Here is an 18,344-nt window from a genome sequence, read left to right on the forward strand (position 1 = left end):
GCAGGAGCATGTCACAGCAACTTTCCCCCTCTGCCCCTGGGGAGTAACAAGGACAGACTGCATATTCAGAACCCCCAATCTAGACAAGGTCTCAAATCATCTTGAAGTGTCTAACCCCTTTCTTTAACAGTTGAGGAAACTGGGACCCAGGAAAGTAAGGAGTAGTTGGGATAAGAACTGAGATTAGACCTCACATTCATTCATTCATTCATTCATTTATTTATTTTTGCTTTTGGGTGAGGCAATCAGGGTTAAGTGACTTGCCCAGGGTCACACACCTAGTAAGTGTCAAGTGTCTGAGGTCACATTTGAACTCAGCTCCTCCTGACTCCAAGGCCGGAGCTCTATCCACTGCACCACCTAGCTGCCCCCAGAACTCATCTTTGAAAGCTGGCACTTTTAAATAGATAGTAATAGAAAACTATACACAAGAAACTTATTTGTTCATTTACTTAGGGATTATACTCTAAATTTACTCAGTTGCCCAAGTAAGTTGAAATAAAAAATTACAGTTTGCTAAGGATGGTTGGCAGTATGCTCTGTTTTTAGCCAGTATCCAGGACTAAAAATCATTTGTTTTTTCTAAAACTAGAAAGAGCCATAAGCCAGTCACTTTGAGTGTCCCATACTTAAGAGGCAATATGCGTGACCCAAGGTCCTCGATGTGTGGGGAACTATAATTGCCAGAAGAGGGATGAGTGAAGTTAATTATTACCCCAACAGTGGCCAAAACCGATCGTCCCCTGCTCTGCTCCAAGCAAAGCGTCTGGATTCTGGAGGAAGCAGCATGTCTCCTTCCCTCTTCGTGGTTGTAGTGGCATTCCTGAATCTGGTGCTATTGGCCAGAGGACAGAAGACAGAGCCCTTCAGTGGCCTCACTGACCAAACACTTTTTCGTGGAGCTGATCGCTATGATTTTGCCATCATGGTCTCACCAGGAGAAACAGAATGCTTCTGGCAGTTTGCTCACCAAAGTGGATACTTTTACTTCACTTACGAGGTGGGTCACCAAGGAGCTTCCCTTGTCAAGCAGGGGCTTTCATTATTTATTCTTCTAGAGGGAGGCTATGTTCCCTTCACCCTGATATTACTTACTAGCCTGGCATCTCGTTCTGACTAGAGTCCCCAGCAAAAGGATTATTCATCACACCCAAGAGGGTTGAACATATGGCATAAGAGAGAAGCCGTAGATCTTTCTTTAGCCATAGAAAGGTATCCAGATTGCCCTGGTCACTCATTTCCTTTACCTTAGGAGATTTTTAAATGTATTCATATATCACCAGTGAAAAGATACAACCAAACTGATTTGTTCATGGTATGGGTCATACAGATCCTAATTTCATGTTATTTGAAATCATATTTGGGACTCGATGGTTTCCGAATGGTGCTGGCAGACAAATGATTGGAAAGAATTTGGTATAAGATGGTACGATCAGGACAGCTGAGTAACTGAAGTAACAACAGTAAAAACAATTGAGATTTATATAGTGCTTCAAGTTTCAAAAGCACTTCATGTGCGTTATCTCATTTGGTTCTACCCTGTGAAGTCAGCACTAGCCCTAATTCCCATTTAACGTTAACCATGAGGAAACACACTCAGAGCATAAGTGCCTTATTTAGCAGGTGGATGAGTAAGAAAGCATGGAAAGGACCATGCTGTTCCAACTTTGAGTAGCCTTGTAAGGCCACATATTCGAGGGACTGAGTAAATTTCTAATTGTCTAATCCAAGGATCAGCAAACCACAGCCCGGCCACCTGTTTGCACGGCTAGAAAGCAAGCTAAGAATAGATTTTACATTTTTAAATACCACTCTCGGCTCTGGTTTGCCGACCCCTGACTCTAATCCAGTGTGGGTGCTGTTACATTTCCTTTGTTATCTGTCACACGTTCTCATAACAGCCTTTGAAACCTGTTCCTTCCAACTGCTGTTTGCACAGCAACAGGCTGTTTAAATCCCATTCCACACTCACACAGCAGTTACTTCTTATCTGTGAAAGTCCACAAAGGTCCTGCTTTGCTTAGGAGCTCACCTCGTACCTCCAGTGAAGACGAGCTGCCCGTGCTGTCCTTTCTATAAGCACGGGCTGTCAAGCTGTCAAGGTGAACCATGCAGTGGCTGTCTCACATTAGAACTTAATGAGACGATTTCATTCTAGAACATTCCAGCAAGGACAAAACAACAAATTGTGCCTATAGTCTGATATGTAGCCTCAGTTGTAAGGGAAGGTCCACTTAGTTACAGGCCATACCCTACCCTGTTCTATTCAAGGTGTGTGTCATAGGAGGGTAACTCAATTCCATAGCCTCTGAAAACAGCTGAGGATTATGTAGTCGATCTAGCACTGGCCATGGACTCAGATGATCTGGATTCAAATTCCACCTTAGAGGGGGCAGCTAGGTGGCACAGTGGATAGAGCACCGGCCTTGAAATCAGGAGGACCTGAGTTCAAATCTGGCCTCCGACCAAACACTTGACACATTAGCTGTGTGACCCGGGCAAGTCACTTAACCCCAATTGCCTAAAAACAAAAACAAAAAACAAACAAACAAAACCAAATTCCACCTTAGATATTTACAAGCTGTGTGATGAGAGTTTGATGAGAAGATGATAACCTAAATTTTGATTTTGAGATGTGATGATGATAACCTAAAGTTTCTCATCTGTAAAATGGGCCCAATAATTCCCATATTCCTGTATGAATGCAGAATTAGGAAGGCTCAGAATACAAAGGTGCAGTATAAGGAAACATGGAAGTCACAGGACAGTAAAACAAGCCAGCTCTAGTGAGGGGACATGCAATATAAAGAGGATAGTGGAGCCTCAGATGTAATTGGTCACACCCGGCTGAGGACCTTGAGGGAATGGGGCAACGTCACCCCGCGCCCCGCCCCCCCAACCAATAAAGTCTGGTTGGTTTTTAAAGGGTTCCAGTGTGGCAAGGTTCTTTCACACTGGGGGAAGGGAACAAGGATCTGGGTGTTGGTGCGGATTCATGCTAATGGGAAGGAAGTTTCGTGGGGAATTGGTGGCTAATGAATATCCAACCTCTCTCAGCTCTGGTGAGGAAGGGGTTTGTGGCTAATATTGCTAATAATGATTTTGTTACTATCTGACAAGGTGACTGAGGGATTTTTGAGCTTCTCTGGGGCTTCTTTAGGCATAGGGAGGCTGCTGCTGGGGTCATTATAACTATGTCACGGGGGAGGTGGGTTGTGAAGAAAGCATTCTGCAAACCTGTATAAATGCATAAATGCTAGTAAATGTGTGACTGTCATGAATTCTGCTGAAAAAATGAATTACCCCCAAACACCTCAATGACCCAATTCCTCAGTCTACCCCACCTCAGACTCTCATGATGTACTTCTCCATTTCATCTCAGCTACACACAGGGATGGTCAGAAACTTGAACTAAAAGAGATCGACTTCAAAAATGAAAAACTCTGACATTCCTTCCATCAGATCTTTAACCTCTTCTAATTCCATCTCTCCCTCTGCCTTTCCCCTCCTAAACTCATTATATATCCTAACAAAACATCCAGACTGTCCATCTCTCAGTACTCTCTCTGGACATCATACACACTCTAACCTCATTCTCCTCTCTTCCCAATCTTGAATCTATAATTAATTAAAAGACAATCAGTTCTTTTACTCACTCCCCATAGAGGCTGTTCTAAACCTTTCTTTAAGCTTCCCACACCATCTCCTCTCCCTCCATTATGTCTTACTTGTGAAGAGGAGAGGAAATCAGGCATGATATGACATGCACCTTAGAATTGGGGAAAGCAGATTTCAAAGGGTTTGAGGAAAGATAAATAGAATCTCACGGACTAAAACATACTATAGGAGAAAGTTAACCCAGGAGGAAAGGATGATGCTCAGAAACTAAATTCAGAAGACACAAAGGGAAAATTCCAGTGAGAAGGAAAAATGGGTTTTGTCAGAAGTAAATAATGTTATTTTTAAAAAAGAAATGTGTAGAAGATGGAATCAAGGCCAACTGGGTGAATATAAAATCATGGCACAGTCTTTTAAAGTAGTGTCAAGTCAATAAGCATTTATTAAACACCCACTATATGCCAGGCCCCAAACTAAATGTTGGAGTGTTGACTAAGTGGTCCAGACAACTCCCCATGCTCCTTTGCAGTGGTTTGGGGATTAGTGGTAAAAGGGGAGGAATATGCCCCAGGGAATGTGAACATCATAACCTAAGATTTTTTCCCATTTATTGACCAGTTTTGCTCATTTTTTTTTGTTTTCTTTTTCTTTATTTTTAAAAAATTCTTATTATAAGAGATGCCTCCCTGGAAGAGGGGAGGAGAAGGCATACAAAGGGAAATGGCAGTGTGAAAATAAAGATAACAATAAAAATCTATTACGAAAATTATGTTGTAATGCTGAAGTTCAGAATGAGCTGAGGCTGGCCAGAGAAGCTAAAGACAACAAATTTCATTCATTCATTCATTCACTGATTTATTTATTTATAGCTCTATTGGGAGAAAAAGGAGGAACAAGGAAGGGATGGAACTTTTGCTTGGAGTAGATGATGATAACTAACAATACAGAGAATGGAATGCTGTTCAACTCTTGCTTATGTTTTCTCTGAAAAGGAGAATTGCTTTTAAACTGGAAATGATAGAATAAAAATCACTAATAGTTGATACCCAAGAAAAGTAAGGAGACAGTAAGAGAATGCTGCGCTGTCCTCGATGAATTCAAGTCACCTGGCTCAAATGAACCACCATTTTGGCTCCTGAAAGAACTGGCAAACATGATGGCCAGGCCACCATCAGTGATATCTGAAAAATCATGGAAAATAGGAGAGGAATCATAAGATTGGAGAAGGGTGAATGTCCCAATTTCCAAAGAAGGAAGAGAATAGAATCTCCAAACTATAGGCCAGTGAATTTAACTTTGATTCCTGGGAAAATTCTAAAAGGATCACTGTAGGGATGATTGGTGAATACCTGGAAAGGGAATTGGTGATTACAAAGAACCAGCCTAACTTTATCAACAGGTCATGCCAAACTAATTTCATTTCAATTAAAAAGTTTTTTCAAAATAAACTTATTTTTAATATTCATTTTTAAAAATCTGAATTCCTAATCCTCTCCCTTCCTCCAGGCCCTCCCCCACCCATTGAGGAGGCAAGCAATACTTCATTTCAATTTTTTACAGTTACTAAAATAGTAAATTAAGGAAATGTAAATATCATTTACCTAGATTTTTAGCAAAGCTTTTTGACAAATTATCTCATTATCTTCTTATGGAGAAGATGCACCAGTGTGGACTGAATAGATGGAGGCTGAATTGGTCAAAAAGTAGAATTCAAAGGATAGTCATTAAAGATCAAATCAAACCAATCCATATTTATTAAGCACCTATTATGTGCCAGGCACTGTGCTAAGCACTGGGGGTACAAAAAGAGGCCAGAGATGGTCCTTGCTCTCAAGAAAGCGATGTCAAAGTGGCAGGAAGTCTCTAGTGGAGTACTTTACAGGTCCATGCCTGGTCCAGTGCTGTTTAACATTTTTATCAGTGACGGAGAAAGGCACAGGTGGCATGCTCATCAGATTTGCTGATGACATTGAGCTGAGAGGGATAACTAAGACCCTGGATGACAAGTGGGATCCAAAAGGATCTTCACAGGCTAGAGCACTGGGTGCTTTTTGAGGGCAACAACCACATTTTTGCCTATCTCTCTCTGGGCTTAGCCCAGTGCCTGGCACACAGTATAAACACTTAGTAAAGGCTTGTTGACTTGAAGATGACCTAGAAAAGGGAGCAAATGGCCTTGTTCCGTTTGGCCCCAGAGGGCAGAACCAGCAGCAATGGGTGGAAATCGGAAAAAGGCAACTAGGGAAAGCTTCCTAACAACGAATGGCCTGCCTCTAGAGGTGGTGAGTTCCCCTCCCTGGAGGTCTTTGAGCAAAGGCAGGGCAACAGCTGATCAGGTATGCTATAGTGGGGATTCTTTTTGTGTATGGGTTGGCCCACAGGGCCACTGAGGTCCCTTCTAACCCCCAGATTCTGAGAGGGGGGCATCACCTCTCATGTGGCTCACTCCAATAGCCTCCTACAAGTCTCCTTGCCTTGCGCCTCTCTCCTATCCAATTCACCTTTCACACATTAGCCAAAGTCATTTTCTAAAGTGCAGGTCTAACCATGTTACCATGCAACTCAATGAATGAATGAATGAAAAGTACGTTTTTAAAAGGCTTTACTTAAATTCATCAAGCACAGTGCTGAGAGCTTGAGATTAAAATACCAAGGCAGTCCTTTTCCTTAAGGAGCTTGTATTTCCATAGGGGAATAGACACATAGGGGAATGGTGGCCAGGGAGGGGCATTTTGGTCCAAAACTTACAGGAATGGTGAGTGGGGCCATTGAGAAAGAGACTGACAGCCTCAAACAGGAGCAATTGCAGAGTTGATCTGGCCATGGTTTGTGATTCCAGCACCGAAGAGGGTGAGGACATGTCAGCTCTTCTATTTATAAAGTCCATCATAATCTGGTCCAACCTACGTTGACAACTACCTTTTCAATGTGTTCCTTCCCTGAAAGGTCCCGGCGGTTCCATTTGTACCTCACACATGATACATCTCCTGCCCCCAGTGCTTTTTCACAGATGGTCCCCAGGATGCATGGAATGCACTCCCTCCTTACTTCCACCTCGAAGAATCCATAGTTCCTTTCAAAATTCTACTGGTGACACCTTCGTGAAACCTTTCCTGGTCCCTTCAGCTACTAGTGCCCTCTGTCCAAAAGAATTTACCTGGGTTCCCTGACTTTCTGAAAGCATGAAACACACTTTCTAGTTTAACTTGCATTATTAATATTTTCTCCCTTGCTTTTTTTTTAAAAAAGTCTAGACAACAAAAGAACAAGTCAAGCCCTTATTTACAGCATTTTCTGATTTTTGAGCTGTGAATGCTCACACTGAAAGCTTAACAATTGACTCTCATGTACCAGGATAAGCTAGCTCCAGCACACCTTTTGTTCACTAAGACACTTTCAAGGGGATCTTCAGGGTCAAAACTATTTTCATAATAATACTAGTACATTTGAATTTCTAATATGGTAAATATCAATAGACACAACCCACATAAGAAACTTTTCTTTTTTTGGGGGGGAGGGTCCTCAGTTTTTAAGACCATAAAGGAGTCCTGAGAACTGCTGATATAAGCCATTGCCTGGAAAATGTCCAAAGACTATACACTATGATGACACATTCTTTCCTCAAAATCCCTAGCTCTGGCCAATTGACCTGAGGTTATGCAATGTGCGCTTAATTGAAGATATTACCTAATCCTGATATTAGAAGAGGAGCCAAGATGGTAGAGTAACAGGAAAAAATACAGCTAAACTCTCCTCCACAACTCCTCCAAACAGATCGAGAAAACACACCACACCAAGTCCACTGGGAAATTCAACAAAAAGAAATCATAAGTCACTTTTTTGAACCCAGGTCAGCATAGGGAGACAGAGAGGTCTGTGGACACTAGGATGGGGTCTAGCCAGGAATGGCCAAGTGGAACACTTCAGCATAGGGAGATGCATCCACCAGGTGAAGAAGAGGTCACTGATCCACAGCCAGGTATAACCTCGTGCTGGATTTAAGAACAGGTACCGACCGGCAGGAGGAGCCTGCCTATTTAACTCACTGCCCAGTTCCAAGGCTGACTCAGGAGGACACAAGCACCTAGTAAGGCCCAACTGCTGCCCTGGGGCTGTGTACTGAGCAAGGAGCAAGTTCAGAAATAAGTAGGAGCTTTGTGGCCCAGACCCCAAAAGTAGAGTGGAGACTCAGTTCCACCCTTTAGTTTGAAGCCTGTAGAAGACCATCCAGGGCAGAAATTCCTGATCAAATGGGAGTCTGCAGTTCTGTTATTCTGAACCAGAAGAGCTTTCTAGCTGGCCGATAGTGGCTGAGTCAATGATAGTCTACTGGAACTCTGACCAGAGCAAGTCCACAGACATATTACATAAACCCAAACCTAGATTAGGAACTTGCAGAGGTGAGACCAGGAGGATGGCAATCAGACTTTGCCTAGAATCACCACTTTGAGAACAGAAAACTTGCAGGTTCCCCAGACTGAGCTGTCCCTGAAGTCCTGCAATAACAACACTTAATATCCCCAATAAAACAGCAGCAGGATCAGCTCAGATGTTCCCTCCAGCAGTGTACAGAACTTGCCCTAACACAAAGTCCAAAGTCAGGAAGCTGGCTGGAAGAATAAGGGAAAAAAAATCTCACTATATAAAGCTTTAAAGTGACAGAGATGCTCAGAATATAAACCCAGAGGAGAATGACTTCAAAACATCTACAAGAAAAGCTTCAAAAACACAGTGTGGGCACAAGTGCGAAAAGAATTCCTGGAAAAAAATGAATTTTTATTATGCTTATGCATAGGTTCAGGATTCAAAAAAATAATGTTGAGCAAACATAAGGATTCTAAAGTGGCTTTTATAGACAAAATTAATGTCAGAGTAACAGAGAAATAAATTCTTTTACATATTGCACTCTCATACAAACTCTAAGTTAAAAAAATTTTTTTTAAAGTATAAATGAAACAAGAGCACTAGAGGGGGAAATGGAAAATAAATGAGAATTATAAAAGAAAATTGGAAAGGGAATTAATAGCTTGGCACAAGAAACGTAAAACCTTACCTGAAAATTACTGGCTTAAAATTAGAATGAACTAAATAAAAATAATGACTCCATGAGACAATTTTTTTTATTTTTCAATTTTTTAATTTAATATTTCCCCCCAATTACATATAAAAACAATTTTAACATTCTTTTTTTTAAATTTTGATTTCCAAATTCCATTTCTCCAAAGCTCCCTCCCCTTCCCCCTCATTGAGAGGGCAAGTGATTTGTAGGGATTATGCATGTGCAGTCATGCAAAACATATTTCCTTATTAGTCATGTTGTGAAAGAAAATACAGATCAAAAAACCTCCAAGAAAAAAGAAGAAAGTAAAAAAAATGCTTAGATCTTCATTCAGAAGGCCATTCTCTGGAGATGAATGGCATTTTTCATCATAAGTCCTTTGGAAGTCATTGAGACAAAAGAAATATTAAAATGAAGTCAAAAGACTGAAAGAAATAGAAGAAAATGTAAGATACCTTATTACAATAATGATGGATCTGGAAAGGAGACTGAGGAGAGGTAATTTTAAAAAGCTATGATCAAAATAAAAAAAATAACTTGGCCATTATATATCATGAAATCTTAAAAGAAATCATAAAAAAAGGGAAATTTTAAATTCCTATCACAACTATAAATAAAGTTTTTAGAGGGAGAAATCCAAGCTATCCATAATGACATGAAAAATACTCATGAATGCACTGTTGTGCTGTGACTGGTCCAGCCATTCTTGAAAGCAACCTGAAACTATACCCCAAAGAGATCAAAGAAAGAGGAAAAGGAGCCAAATGTACAAAAATATGTATAGTAGCTCTTAAAGCGCATTCATCAATTACAGAAAGGCTGAATAAATCATGTTATACAAATATAATGGAATATTACTGTGCTGTGAGAAATGATGAAGGGGATGGTTTCAGAGAAACCTGGGAAGGCATATATGAATTGACTGAGAGTAAGGTGAACAGATTACAAGAATATATTAAACAGTAACAACAGTATTGTAAAGACAAATAACCTTGAAATACTTAGGAACTCCGATCAGTGCAATGACCACACACAGTGCCATACGACCAACGATAAAACATGCTACTCACTTCCTAACAGAAAAGGGATGGATTCATAGAGAACACTGAGCTCTGGGGTGGGGAGTGAGAGGGAACATAGCCAACGTGAGAATTTTGCCTGACTGCAGATTAGCATAATATGAGTTTTGTTTTTCTTTCTTTATGGAAGATGGATTTTTAATGACTGAAAAAAATGTGTGTATGTATGTGTGTATGTTATGTGGATTATATGTATGTGTATGTATATGTGTGTATGTATGTATAAATGTGTGTGCGTGTGTATATATACACACGCGCACACACACTCACATACACACACACATACACTGATATTTGGACATCATGTCCAAGCAATGAGGGGCATAAAATGAGGGGCATAAAATGAAGGGCATAAAAGCTGCTTTCAATACTAATTCAATTCATTAAGGTGAGCCCTATTTCGAAGATATCTAATGAAATTACAGATTTATCAATCCTTGACTTTTCTTAAAGTGATGAAAGAGCATAAATATGGCCCAACAGCTCCGTTTTATAAGTTCAGACCTGTTGACCTCCTCAGATGGGGCTTGCATTTGGTATTTGGTCACTCTGAGATCTCTATAGCTTCTCATTGCTGACTGCTATAAATCAGTCCAATTCAACACAGGTTTCTTTTGTGTTTACTGTGCTCCAAGGTGCACTGCACTAGGTGTTGGTGAGAGAAAGACAGAAATGAAAACTGCCAGCTTTTAAGAAGCTTACACCTAGACGTTCTTCACCCTGCTCTCCATATCTTGGCAGGTCCAGCGGACAATGGGATTTTTACACGGCCGTCATATTACTGCCACTGCACGTACTCCAAAAGGTTTTCTCATTGATAAATCCCAGGACATCCGAGGCCAGATCAACTTTTCTACCAAAGAGACAGGTCTGTGTTCAGTAGTACAGTAGCTGCCTATTCAGTTCCCCATCTTGTCACCTTGGTCTGTGGTTTCTAGACAATTGAGCAAAATATCTAGGGGGGTATTGAGATTAAGGCTTTTTTTCCCCCCCTAGACTGATAAGGAAATGGCAAGTTCATTTAAACATTTATTAAGTGCAAGGCTCTAGGATATGGGATAGTATTGAAAGTATTGGATACTTGGAAGGATACGGGGGGCCCCTAGTCATGTGCTCCCAAAAACCTGTGAGCAGCAGCCCCCCATGACAAGGTGGGTGTCCATCGGTATTGTAGATACAAAAGCACAGAATGAGACATCCCATTCCCTGCCCTCAAGGAGCTTCCATTCTTCTGGGGAGAGATTCATTGTCATAAAGAAATAAATACAAAGTATACAAGGCAATTTCAGGTAGATTTGTTGTGATTTTAGTCATGTTCAACTCTACATGACCCCATTCGAGTTTTTCTTCGTAGATACTGTAGTGGTTTGCCGTTTCCTTCTCTAGCTCAAACAGGGTTAAGGGTTAAGTGACTTGCCCAGGGTCTCACAGCCAGTATAAGTGTTTGAGGATAGATCTGAACTTGGGTCTTCCTGCCTGCAGGCCCAGCTGGACAGAGATCCAGCTACCCACCTAGCTGTCCCTTCGGGTAGACAGCACTTTAAAAGGCCTCACAGAGGATGGGGCTCTCGAGTTGTGCTTTGAAGGAAGATGAGAATTCCAAAAAGCTGATGTGGGGAAGAAGTGTTTTCCACAGGAAAGAAGGCACAGGAGACCACTTATGCAAGGGTATGGAAGGTGGAGAAAGCCCATCTCTGACATCCCGGTAAGGGATAAAAGTTCTTGTTAACTCAGCAAAACGCATGGTCCAGAGAAGCAGGTGGATCTATTCAGAAGGCAAACTGTTGATTATTATTGACCAAGCTGATTCGGACTAAAGCATTTTACTCTGTGCTAGGTACTATATCCTAAGGGATAAACAACCATGTAGGGGCAGCCAGGTGGCGCAGTGGACAGAACACTGGCCCCTGGAGTCAGGAGGACCCGAGTTCAAATCTGGCCTCAGACCAGACACTTGACACTTACTAGCTGTGTGACCCTGGGCAAGTCACTTAACCCCAATTGCCTTAAAAAAAAGAAAAAAAAAGAAACAACTATGTACCTACAAGATAAAACAGGACAAATAAGAATTAATTCCAGAGAGAAGGTGAACTAGCATTGAGGGGGAGTCTTCCAAATGGGAAGAGAAGGAAGCTTAATTAAATAAATGGTAATTATGTATTGCTGAAAGAGAAGAAGCAGAAGGAAATTCTTGCAGGATGCAGTTATTATACCCAGTATAAATGCTATTAAACTGCAGCGAGAGGGCTTACTATTCGGAATTAAATCAGAACATGATTCAATTTTTTTCCTGCCTCGGTAGCTTTAAAGGCTTTGTATAAAGGATGGCAGATTAAGAGCCAAGGAAGTGGGGGCATATAAGAACCTTACTTAAGTAGCGCTGGGAAACTGAAAACTCCGTACTCATCTGGGAATTCCTACAGGCTTTCACCAGCTTTGCCTGAGCAATCAACATAACCATTTCGCCTCTGTCCAAGTGTATCTCAATTTTGGAGTCTTTTACAAGGGGGCTGACATGGCGAATGATCAGAAGAATGAGGAGAGACAAAAACTGAATGATACTCTGGATGCCATCGAGGTAATGAATGCTCCGAAGGGGGAAACATTTCTGTACTGAGAGTGAAACGACTTATGAACACATTTTTTAATAAAGGAAAAGGGGATTGGAAATGAAGTCTGGAGAAAAGACGGCAGGAAATGATGGTCTTGTGGGCAAGGTCTAGAATAGGACAGCTACTCAATTCTGGATTCTGCAAGTTACCCACTCTGTTGCACTGAAGACGCTTCAACGCTAACAGTGAATGTGAAGCAGAAAGACACACCGTTTGGGAGAGAACATCTTAGCTTTAGGTTACATTATTGAGGGGAATGCTATTTATCTCCAACTGTGAAAGGATTCAGAGGTAGGATAGAAAGTAGATGCATTGGGGCTGCTAGGTGGTGCAGTGGATAGAGCACTGGCCTTGGAGTCATGAGGACCTGAGTTCAAGTCCAACCTCAGACACAATACTTACTAGCTGTGTGATCCTGGGCAAGTCACTTAACGCCAGTTGCCTCAGGGGGGAAAAAAAAGAAAGTGGATGCATTTTGGTAAGAGTAATGAGTGATCGTAGCCCTAGGCGGGCAATCAGTTGATCTCTCTGGGCTTTGGTTTTTTCATTTATAAAATAAAGGGTACAACCAGATAACCTGGGTCTTCCCCAAGTTTAAAATTACTCTTATGATCAGTATCTAGGAGGGGGTAGTATAAATATGTATTTCTGAAGAACTTAGGGAAGATCTAGGCTTCTGATGCTGGTTTAACTTGTTATATAATCAGCCTAAGCGTTTGGTAGACAAACATCCCCAAATGCCTAAAAACGTTCTGCATATGCAACAATGTAGGCTGTTCACTTCACAATGGTGAAAAACATCTGCCCAGCGTATAAGCTACATTAGACAGCTTGGATTACTGCTGGGGTCCACCTACAGGAACCATCCTTTACCTTCTTTCATCTTTTTCCTTAGGAGAGTACACACAAGGTCCAGATGAATATCTTCCACATGTGGAGGTACTACAACTTTGCCCGCATGAGGAAAGGGTCTGACTTTTTCACTCTCCAATCAAACTATAACTACGTGAACTGGTGGTCAACAGCCCAGAGTATAGTTATTGTCCTTTCTGGGATCCTGCAGTTGTATTTCCTGAAGCGTCTCTTCAATGCCCCCCAAGTCACAGACACGAGGAAGCCAAGATGTTAAAGGCAAGACAAGTCCTAATCCCTCCCACTCCCCTTTTTTTCCCCAAAGCTCATCAAATCAGTTTTATGAAAGCGTTACAGAAATTAACCATCCACACCAAATTTTTAAAAAATCATTGTCATCACTCACAAAGGACCAGGAGCAGCAGTAAAAATAACTAAATTCAGAATTATTACTTGGCTTTAAGCGAGTCCATGACAAGTCCTTAAAAAGCTTGCTCTAAATGGTGCTAATAACTATTCCCCTAAATTCTACCAACCATATTTATCTAGAGCCTAAAGGAGTTGGGGGATGGAGAGGTGGGTTGCTAAAGGAAAGAAAAATCTTAAAACAGGAAAGAAAGCTAGGGATGTATGAGAACAAGAGCTGGAAGATGGATCACAGCCAATATTAAGTAAAAATAAATAAAGACCTTATCAATGTTGGAAACCATTTTGTACTTCTATAAATTACATCTTCTGAATTAAAGATAAGTAGACTTGCAAAGCAATAATCTGTCTAAAATGTAAGCCAGCCCTTCTGTGGCTTTATATAAATTAAGTACTCTAGAAAAAAAATCACCAAATCCTTTGGATGAAGGGGACAGATGAGTGGATATGAATTATGAATTTCAGAGCCTGTATCAAAGGCCTTTTGTTCAGCTTAGTGAAGCAGTGGAAAAGAATTTTTTTAAAATGTAGCTGGAATAAAGTCTTGGTTGGTACAGTAAGGTGATAAGACCTATATTTAGCCAAACTACTATTGTTGTTGGCATTCTAAAGGTAAAACAATCAGAAGTAGAATCCCTCTACAGGTTCATCATCTGTTTGGCCCTTGGCTTCAAAAAAGTCTGCTGGACGGAAAGACAAGTATCTTTCTTTCCCTGTTTTCAATACCCAAATGGAGTCTACCTTGCCAGTAACACATCAGTTTAATAGAGAGATTACACCTGGTTTCAACAAACTCCTAATCTTATCAGTAGGGCTTATCATTTCCATATAAACAATGATCAGTAGGATACTGTAGGAGCAACACCAGAAAAGAAACCATGGAAAAGAGACTGAAAAATAAATGTGAATTCTGCACAATCACCTTTCTCAGTATGACACCCTGGTGTCCTTATTACACTCTGGTCACAATCTGTACGTAAAACTGAGGGAAATACAAAATACCTGTTTTGTCCCATGCCACTGAATTGACGTAAGAACAGACAGCTGAGTGTTCAATAACCATCTGCTTACATAAGAGCTACAAGAAACAGCTATATTTGTCCTCAGTTCTAAAAAATATCAGGGCCTATACCAAGGAGCAAGAAGTGACTTCATTCTGTATAAAACATGGTATTCAATTTAATCAGTATTAAACAAAAGAGGTTCAAATATCTCATTTTCTTGTTAAACAAGTGCTCACCCTGCAATTGTTTACAACGAAAGCTTAAGACTTCCCCCCCACTTTTGCCCCAAGTACTTTATCTCCAATTTGATCCTCACAACAACCAGGTGAATCCAGTGAAGTACTGCATGGGATCACCCAGCTGCTAAGTGTCAGAGATGACAATCATTCAAGGCTTATTAAGCGCCTACTATGTGCCAGGCACTATGCCAAGCAGCAGATTCAAGCCCCGGTCTTCCAACTTCCGAGTACAGTATTTGATGCACTAGGCCCCAGTGCCCCTGCAATAGTAAGAATGGCCAACTGAAAACCAAGTGCATCCACAAGTCATGGCATAGGTCACTAAGAGGGTGGATTGGTAGTTCAGCCACTCCCACAGGAAAAAAATCCTGGTCACAAGTCCATAAGAGGAATTAAATCAGTGTGTCTTCATGACGCACGTATTCCCCAATGTCGGCTTGGTGAAACACAACAATTGCCATGGGGTCCACCTTCCTGCAGTCCTGCGTGGACTTGGCTGCCACACCAAAACCCTGGAGATTCAACAGAAAGGACAAGGATTCATGAGGCGCTGCATTCTATTCACCCCGGCACGTTCCATGGCCCAGTGATTTTCATTAATGTGAGGACGCCCTCTGAAAGGTATTCTCCCAGACACCATCCTCTACATTCAGTGCTTTTATGAACTGCTCTGACCAAAAAGTCCCCATCCCACCCCAACTGATAGCCCTGAACAAGGCTGGTCCTCAGACAGTCTGCTGGTGGGGCCATATCTGAAGCCTTTCTAAGAGTGGCAAAACCTGCCAGAAATTATGCTTCTCTGACATAGTCTTTGGGAACCCAGGGTGACCTCTACATCACAAGGAAGGATTACTGCAGTACCTCGGTGGAAGGTAGTTCCCAAATGCTGGCATTGCCTTTGCCTCACGTGAAAACCTAGCCAGTACTATAAGACAAAACCCCTAAATTTTCTTTGAATGCATAAAGGGTATAATTTTTTTTCTCTAAAAAGAACTAATGCATCTACTACTTCTACTCACCAAAGGGACATCTGCCATGGAGTACACCACCAGTCCCTGATACTGATTAGTATTTTCTGTGATTCGACCCAGGCCAGACTTTAACACATGGTTCCCATACAAGAATGATTGCTCTGCTCCAGGTTTCACCCATACTTTATGCTACAAAAAAGAATATTCATCTAAATGAGACATCAAATTAGTATTTATATTTACATCCCAATAGTTGAACCATTTGCTAGCTCTTGGGTTATTTTTCTCTTGAAGGAATTTTAAAAAGAAAGACAGGTACAGAGTACAGTGAAGAAGGAAGTGAAAGTCCCTACACACTGTTAATTTCCTCCTGTTTCACAGGGATTAGTAATGAGAAAATACTTTCCTTGGTCATGAGGCCAAATGGTAACAGAACTTCTAAAAACCTTGTAAAAAAGATACGTCCACTGAACAATGCTCACTCCATCTGAATCTCCAAGGAGTCAAATCTTCTTCTGACCTCAGTAAGAGAAGGTCAAAAAGTACTTAAAATCTTTGATGAAGACACTCTGAGGTACAAAGGCAATTGAGGCAGCCACAAAGATAATACCAACTGCCAACAGGGGTCAGTGGTCTCTCAATGACCAAAGACACGCCTTACAACCAGAGCAGCTTTTTATAAAGTTTGGTGGTTGCATGAGCTCCAGCGCTGCAAACTAAATTAAGACTACAATTAGTCTACAACAAAGGCAAAGGGTGGACTACACAACACAATCACTGGCAAGAGGAGTCTCCAGATTTGGGCAAAAGGGAAAATACAGAGTTAGTCAACATCCTCTGCAAAGTCCCATGACAGATACCATCTCCCACACCGGTGAGACTCAGTGCTAAGAAAAACATCTCCCAACCAGTCTGAATCTGAATCATCCACCTTCCTTATCTCCCTCAGAAGAATGGACCAGCTTGCAGCCTTAAGATCTGGTACATAAGCTCTTACAAACTCTACTTCTCAAGGCCTACCGTATTTAACTCAAATAGGATTCACAGATACTAGTTTCACTAATTAACTAAAAACTCTTAACAATCAAGCAGTAATCAATAACCAATTTCATACCAAAAGCTATCTTTCCTTCTCCTACTGTAGAATTTAAATTTTATGAGTACATTAGAGATCATCTACTCCCACCCCCTTGTTTTATAGCCTAAGGAAAGCTGAGATTCACATGCAGTTCTGCCAAAGCCATAACCAAAGCATTTCACAGTATACTGGGATGGCCAGAGCCACTGATGTGGTTCAATCCTGGACACTTAAGACCTCCTGCAGACTGCTGAAAACAATTTCCTCAGCACTGAAACAACTGCCTACCTTTGCATAGGGTGCCAGGTAATCCAGGGCAGTGATGTGCAATCTGAACTTCTGGGTCTTAGTGAACTTCCCAAAGCAGGTCCCCAGAGACACCAGCTTCTCCCGGGAGATATTCACTGCCAGCTTCAGAATCTTCTCGCTGCCGGGAAATGGAGACAAATACAGGTGGCATAAGCAGCGCTCTCAGGTTCTCTCAGTCTCCCAAACACCCACCCACCAGAGCTCCAGCCCAATCCAGAAACGCTCACCTTACATAGTAGACTCTGTCTTTATGGAGTCGGAAACAGTAGGTGCCATCGGGTCGGTCCACAAGCAACTGAATGTTTTCTCCAATACTGCAAACACAAAGGGAACCACAGATTTAGGACCAGAAGGGATCGCAGGATCGTTGAGTCAAACTCCCCTTGTTTTATAGATGATGAAATTGAGGCCCATAAGGATCAAGTGACATGCCTGTACAAACACTTGCCCAGCTAGTGTTTGAGACAGGGCTCGAAACCAGGTCTTCTGACTCCTAGCACAACAGTCCAGGCACCCTGTGTCTCTCAGCAGAACTCCCTTTCGTTTTACAGTCAATCTATCAATTAATCAACATTCATTAAGTGCCTACTATGTGCCAGGCATGTGCTAAGCGCTGGGGACACAAAGAAAAGAAAGACAACGCCTGCCCTCAAAGGGCTTACCATCTAGCTCACAGATACGGAAAACGAGGCCCAGAGCTTACCAGGCGTCACCCGGCTGGGGGGCAGGCTCGGCTCTCGGGGCTTCCCGCTTCCACGCGCCCCGAACCCACGTGTCCCCTCCCCTAACCTTCGGCCCGGGTCTGGCCCAGCCCTCCCGGGAGCCCCCAAGCTCCCGCTCTCCCTCGTTCCCCCTCTTTCCCCCAGTCCTCACTATTTCGAGAGCTTTTGGAACAAGGTGCTGGTCTCCTCTTCGGTCAGGGGTCGCATTTTGCAGCAAAGCAAACCCAGAGCCGCACGCCTTAGACCTCCGGAAGCGGAAGTAACTCCTCTTCTCCGCCCACATTTTCATTGGCTGCTCACGTTAGCTCCTCCCTCCTTTGCCAAGATTTCCCGGCCGACCTCCACCACGGACCATAGAGGCTGGGAGGTCTTTCC

The 18,344-nt window shown here is 42.0% G+C and overlaps 2 protein-coding genes across 2 annotated transcripts; one reads left to right on the plus strand and one right to left on the minus strand.

Annotated features, from left to right (window-relative positions):
- The first annotated feature begins 647 nt into the window (after window positions 1-647).
- Window positions 648-13,746, plus strand: TMED6 (transmembrane p24 trafficking protein 6). The gene is made up of 4 exons (XM_020989085.2): window positions 648-1,000; window positions 10,498-10,624; window positions 12,180-12,334; window positions 13,264-13,746. The coding sequence occupies exons 1-4, from the start codon at window positions 695-697 to the stop codon at window positions 13,495-13,497; spliced, it is 822 nt and encodes a 273-aa protein (XP_020844744.2). The 5' UTR covers window positions 648-694; the 3' UTR covers window positions 13,498-13,746.
- Window positions 13,747-14,800: 1,054 nt separating this feature from the next.
- On the minus strand, window positions 14,801-18,238 carry NIP7 (nucleolar pre-rRNA processing protein NIP7). The gene is made up of 5 exons (XM_020989086.1): window positions 18,121-18,238; window positions 17,475-17,561; window positions 17,227-17,365; window positions 15,909-16,049; window positions 14,801-15,401 (listed from the first exon to the last, which is right to left on the minus strand). Exons 1-5 carry the CDS (start codon window positions 18,174-18,176, stop codon window positions 15,282-15,284), a joined length of 543 nt encoding a protein of 180 aa, XP_020844745.1. The 5' UTR covers window positions 18,177-18,238; the 3' UTR covers window positions 14,801-15,281.
- Between the last annotated feature and the right edge of the window lie 106 nt (window positions 18,239-18,344).

This window comes from Phascolarctos cinereus, unplaced genomic scaffold (assembly GCF_003287225.1).
Source record: "Phascolarctos cinereus isolate Bilbo 61053 unplaced genomic scaffold, phaCin_HiC Scaffold_2;HRSCAF=192, whole genome shotgun sequence".
Classification (NCBI taxonomy): Eukaryota; Metazoa; Chordata; class Mammalia; order Diprotodontia; family Phascolarctidae; genus Phascolarctos; species Phascolarctos cinereus.